This window comes from Cariama cristata, unplaced genomic scaffold, assembly GCF_000690535.1.
Source record: "Cariama cristata isolate BGI_N322 unplaced genomic scaffold, ASM69053v1 scaffold22560, whole genome shotgun sequence".
NCBI classification, from domain to species: domain Eukaryota; kingdom Metazoa; phylum Chordata; class Aves; order Cariamiformes; family Cariamidae; genus Cariama; species Cariama cristata.
The window spans coordinates 40,157-46,285 of NW_009593310.1; the positions used below are offsets into that span (position 1 = coordinate 40,157).

General features: G+C 49.9%; 1 protein-coding gene across 1 annotated transcript in view; it reads right to left on the reverse strand.

Annotated features, from left to right (window-relative positions):
- Positions 1–348, reverse strand: part of WNT3 (wingless-type MMTV integration site family, member 3) — a 10,969-nt gene extending 10,621 nt beyond the window's left edge. The window contains exon 1 of the mRNA XM_009709985.1: positions 107–348. Within this exon, the coding sequence (XP_009708287.1) occupies positions 107–233 (127 nt within the window). The 5' untranslated portion in view covers positions 234–348. The remainder of the gene's footprint in view (positions 1–106) is intronic.
- Positions 349–6,129: the final 5,781 nt, after the last annotated feature.

Below are 6,129 nucleotides of genomic sequence, written 5' to 3' on the forward strand. Positions count from 1 at the left end.
TTCCCAGTAGGATATTCATGGCGTGTCCAAAAGCCAAGTGGAGACGTGACAGCTCTACCCACCCTGGCAACCTGTCCCCTCATAATCTCCCAGCTTCGCTATTTACCTTTGTCCAGGACCGGCCCGAAGATGGCCAGGCTGTCATCGATGGTGGTGCAGTTCCAGCGGCGGCCCCGGAACTGGTGCTGGCACTCCTGGATGCCCAGCTTCACCCCTTCAGCCACGCTGGGCATGATCTCAATGTAGTTGCGGCAGAAGCGGAGCTGCTTGGGGACGAGGCCAGGGATGGAGCCACAGAGGATGGGCTGGGACCCCAGGGAGCTGTACTGCTGACCTAGTGCAAGGGACCTGCAAGGGACAGAGGACAGCGTGAGGGTTGGGAACCAGCTGGCACTAATGGTCCTGCCCCCATCACCATCCCCAGGGAGAATTTGATGAGCCAAGGTGAACCAATAGTTCAGGGAGACAAAGTACTAAAAACCAGAGATTTCCTAGGAAAACAAAAGACTTCCTACTGAATAGCACTGATGTGAAAAGGGCTTTCACACCTGAAGACACCCTCGTCCTTTGTGGGCACAGAGGGAGGGACACAGCTCTCTACATTGAGGCACCTGGAGCCATTCGAGGTACTCCCAAGTACCTGAGACATCCCCATGGGGCTGGTGGATCTGATAAAGGACCTGCAAGGAACTGTATCTGCGGGAGCAACACCTGGAGGCTGGGGAATACCCTGGGATGTCTCAGCTGTCAGGAGACGTTTACGTGAGAGCTTTTGGATTGTGACCAAGGTGCAAAATGTCCTGTCCAATGCCAAGTTGATCAGCAGAGGGATCACCACTTACTGGAGGGGGGCTGCTCTGGGGTCAGGTGTGTCAATGCCACGTGTCACAGGCTGTCTTGACACCTGTGCAGGTGGTCCCAGCAGAGACTGAACCACCACGGTTCCACTCTGATGAACATCACCCTTTAGCTGCAGCTGTGAGTTGGGCAAATGTGGTGGTACACAGTGAAGGTACTGGAGGGCAAATTTGAGACCTTTTCCTACTGGTCCAAGCACCTGCCAATTGCCCAGCATTAAATATGTGGGTCAAATTCCTTATTTGGCCAGAAATGGTCACTGAAGGGTGAAGACACATATTTGCTTAAAGAAGCACTGAGATACCTGCTATTACACACAAACAAGGATAGTCGTGCAGCTACTGCCTTGCTTAAGACCCAGGCCACCCTGCAGTGTCCCTCCAGAGCATGTGGTCAAATCTGCGAATGAGCACCTGGTTCTGTAACAGAGCAGATGTGATGAACTCAATTGCTTCCAGTGCAGAAATCTCACCATTCAGATACTAGCATAGGCAAATGTTAAAGAGCTTTGACTTAGTATGTCCATATTTCTCTTGTATCGGGGAGTCCACAGTTGGACACAGGACTCGAAATGAGGTGGCAATGCTTTTCATTGTGCAGCCCCAATGGCTTGCTTTGCTGCAATGGCACATTGCTACTTCATGTTCAAATTTTTCTCCACCAGCAGCCCCAGGTCTTTTTCTGTATGCTGCTTTGTAGCTGGTCAGCCCACAGCCTTTATGGGTGCATGGGGTTGTTTCTCGCCAGGTCCATTGGTTGAATTGCATGACCTTCCTGTCTGCTCATTGCCCAGCCTTTAGAGATCCCTTCAAATGGCAGCTCAGCCATCTGTGACTTCTCCCAGTTTTGTTGTGTTTTTCCCTGACCCGCCTGCCCACACCTGAAGATTGTGTGTGAGCTAATCCATCATTTTGTAGTCCTTAGTTAATTCAGGTTGGGAGAGGTATCAGGAGGTCTTTAGTCCAACCTCCTGCTCAGAGCAGGGCCAATTTCCAAGTTAGATTAGCTTTCTCAGGGCCTTGTCCTTCTACAATTTGAAAACCTCCAAGGCCAGAGATGCCACCACTTTATGAGACATGTGGTTGACTGTCCTTGTCCTGAACTGCTCATCCAACCTGGAGTCTCAGGCTGGATCCTGAGCTGACACCAGCTGGTTGAATTAATGATTTTAGGATGTAAAGGGAATCCCAGGGTACCTGTGCATGAGAGATGTCTCTGCTGAAGACACTGAAGGAGAAGACTTGACTCCCACCCTGGCTGGGAAGCATATGCCTCTAATCCCTGCCTCAGTGCTGTCTTCTTCCACAACTCTGTGCTCAACTGTCTCAGTCCTTTTTTCTCCTGCACCTCTCTGCTCACCTACCCAGCAGTGGGGCAGCTGCCCAAGACTTCAGGACCGTAGCACTGCATGCAATGTTTTGACTCTATCTCCCACACCCTTGGATGGGACACACGGGAAAGGGGCAACACCAGATATGGTTGGGAGGCAACACAGGGCAACGGGCATCGCACTGGGACTGGTTCCCAGAGCTGCTTTGTGCTTCCAGCTCCCACCAAGTACAATTTGATGGGGGGAGCTCAGCACTGCTGGGAAGACTGGTCAGCTCCAAGCAACAGTTGTGAACAACTTTAACTTCATTATCTGTCCAGTGAGGCCAGTAACAGTAAACAGGCAGGAGAGCATGTTGTATTTCTCCAGACACCCACTCTCGCACACAGATTCCAGTCTCAGAGGGGTGGCACACTGTGAGATGCTTTCTCTTCCCTGGGTTTTGCACGGTGAAGGAAGTGAAGTTCATATTCAGTGTCAGAATTTACAGGAATGTACCTGCAGTAGCAGTTTCTCACAGCAGTGGTGGTGGAGGGATGACCTGGTGTGCTGGTCGTGAGCATCACACCATGTCACACATGCAGGTTAATTCTGCTGTAGCTCACCCGTGTAAAACCTGGCCCAATTTTTTATTTGGATGAGCAGTTCGATCCCTCAGGGAGCCTCAGAAAGTGGCAGTGACATCAAGAGAGAAAGAGCTGGAACTTCCCATGAAGTTCTGGGGAACTCCTGGGAGGACCCATCTTCCCGTTCAACTAGAGACTTGGTCAAGTCCCTTCTTTAAACTCCTGAGCCATCTCACGGCAGACTTCCCTGCCTGGAAGGCCCAACTGGAGACATGCAGTCCATCTGTTTTGAGGATGGACTTGCGATCTGTTGTGTGAGAGAGGCTCCTGGGGAGGGTGGAGGCCGCTGTTGGTTGCACATGGTCACACACCCAGCTGGTGAAGCTGCTTACCCACATACAGGAATCTGTCTGCTTTTGGTGACCTGTTCCAGGCTTTCCCACCTTTTCCTTTTCTTCCTGTTTTGCAAGGTCTCCATCATTCCTAGGTGTCTGCTCTTAATTTTCCTTGCTGATGATTACTGAGAGCATGTTTTCTCCAGTCATCACCTGATTTTCATTTTTGTTCTCATATCAAAGAACTTGTGATTTCCCCACTGCTGATCTTTCTTAGACAGATATAAAAAATCTCATTCCTCTTTGCCTGTGATCCCCATCTCCCCAGAAGTCGTGGGAAGGCACATGGGTCAAGGTGCTGTGGCTAAGGTGCTGCAGCTCTGCTCTGACCTCCTGGGTCCCATGGACTGACAATTTCTCTATATAGTGACTGAGATGTGAAGATGGAACAAAACCTGTTTGAAATCCAGATCTGAGATCCCAGGGGCGCATTTTGGCTCTGTGTGGCTCTAACACAGAAATTATAAGAGCTTGTGAGGAGGAAGCAAATACATTAGGAGAGGGAGTATCACGGGGTGAATTTGGGATAGATGGAAGACACGGACAATTTTTAAAGCACAAACTACAACTCCAAGGCTGGCAACTGTGGGAGCCACAGACCCCACACTTCCCTGTCTTTCTTTTAGTGCTAGCATCCTTCCTTGCATCCTGAGCCTACATTTCTCTAGCTCCCATCACGTCAAAGGGAAATAGTTGTTTCATACCCCTGTGCCACTGCCCCCAGCTTTACCCGCAGAAGCTGACAGACGCATTTTCCCAGCATCAACTCGCGACTCAGGCATTTTGCAGAATGCAAATTTTTTGGCAGAAGCCATAAAAGCCAGACAGCTCTGCTTGGCTGGGAGACTCCCTTTCATCACTGCGTGTACAAGTGTGAGCGGACAGATGTGCACATAAAGGTAGGCTTTTGTGTATGTGCTTGTGAGTGCAGTGCACAACACAAGGAGCATGAGTGCCTATGGCAAACACATGGGAAATCCCTTTTCTCTTTCTCTGCTTAATCCCTTAAATCTCTCAGGAGTCCTGACGCTGTCTGTCAGGCCAGTGATTCCTTTTGTTCCCATCCGATAGTGCTAGGCATAGCAGAGCCGTGGATCCAGCAGTCTCGAGTTGACTGTCTGTGGTTCCCATTGGTCTGGGTTGAGCTTTTCAAGCCCTGGGAGTAAATGGTCTTGTGCAGTTCCTCTTTCTGCAATTGCCGACAGGTGCATCCTTGCATCCTTGAAGAGGTGACTCGTGTCTTTGCACAAGATTCTGTGCTCACCCTCTCAACTTCATCCTTCCTACAGAGAGGGCCAGCAAACTCATCTTCTATTTGGGCCGCTGGTTGGAAAGACACATGGTATCAAGAGAAGTTAGACCTAGTAGTATTTGAAAGTAGCAGGATTTGGCCAGATTAGAACTGTGTCAAAACATATGAAAAGGAGTTTTTAGGGTGAAGACCGAGAAGGGTTTCCTGCCAGTGAGAGCAAAAGCTGCTAGGACATTTCTTCTTTCCTCTCTGCAGGAGCCTGGAAGCTGCATTGCTCAGAGCACTCACAGAATCAGAGAACCATCATGGTTGGAAGGGACGTCTGGAGATCACCTAGTCCAACGCCACTGCCAAAGCAGGGCTACCTACGGCAAGTTGCACAGGATTGCGTCCAGGCGGGTTTTGAATATCTCCAGAGAAGGATACTCCACAACTTCTCTGGGCAGCCTGTGCCAGAGCTCTGCCACCCTCCAAGTACAGAAGTCCTTCCTCATATTAAGATGAAATGTCCTGAGTTTCAGTTTGTGCCTGTTGCCCCTTAACCTGTTGCTGGGCACCACTGAAAAGAGTCTGACCCCGTCCCCTTGACACCCACCCTTAAGGTATTTATAAACATTGATGAGATCCCCTCTCAGTCTTCTCCAGGCTGAACAGATGGAACTCTATCAGCCTTTCCTCATAAGGGAGATGCTTCAGTCCCCTCATCATCTTCATTGCCCTCAGGATTGGACTGCACAGTCCACCACAGGCTGCCCATCTGAGCTGGGTTTTACCAACCAGAGACAAACCTTGGTGAGCTGCTCCTCCTGTGGAGCTGGGGGATTGAAAACTTTCCTGGAGGTGATGCCCTGCTTGGCTGCTGTCTGACAAGAAAGCAGCTTCTTGGAAAGAGGTTTGTCCATCCTCTGCTGTGTGTGCAGGGCACGGTGAGGGCGGACTCAAAGGGTTTGCTCACGTTTCATATTCCAGTTTCATGATTGCAAAGAAGGAAAGTAAAGTGCCAGGAGAGGACCAGCTTCCTGGGAAACAATCTGGTGTGGTCACCTCTTTCTCTTTCTTCTGCAATCCCATAAACCTGTTGCCATCTTTAATGCATCCTGGGAGCCCAGCTGGATGGACAGAAACCTATTTTTTTTTCCTGTCTCAGCCCTGGAAAATATTGGTTTGTGAGAGGAGTGTACTATAGCCTCCAATGAACTCCAAAGTTGGGCAGCATCTGTGCTTGCTGTGACTGCCTGAGCTCAGTGTTGCAGCTTTTTACTTGAAATGCAGGGAGAAAATTTTTGGGATGTGCTACTAAGGGAGTATTTTCTAGCTCTAAACTCAGTAGCTGAAAGCAGATGAACCTGAAGAGCAATTTTTCTTTTTTTCGCACTGTATTGAGGACACCACCAGCCCTGTGGCCAGCTGGGCAGGAAAGCTCTGGGCTGTAGAGCTGCATGTCTCCGAGGGTACATCTTGTGCCATGGAGCTGGACACTCCCTGCATTGCAACTCTTCCTTGCCTCTCCTGAGGGATCTCCCATGTAAATGTAGATATGCTAAGGGGATCCTATACCCCACTATGCCATTTCCCTTGACAAAATTGTTAGAAAGAGCTTATATTTTCATCCCTGGAGCCCATAGAACACCTGGAGATCCATGGCTGTGAGCATTGCACACAGGTTGCTGCTGGTTGTGATGATTCCAGTGATGGAGGGAGGTTACAGCAACCGCTGTGCCTATGGGA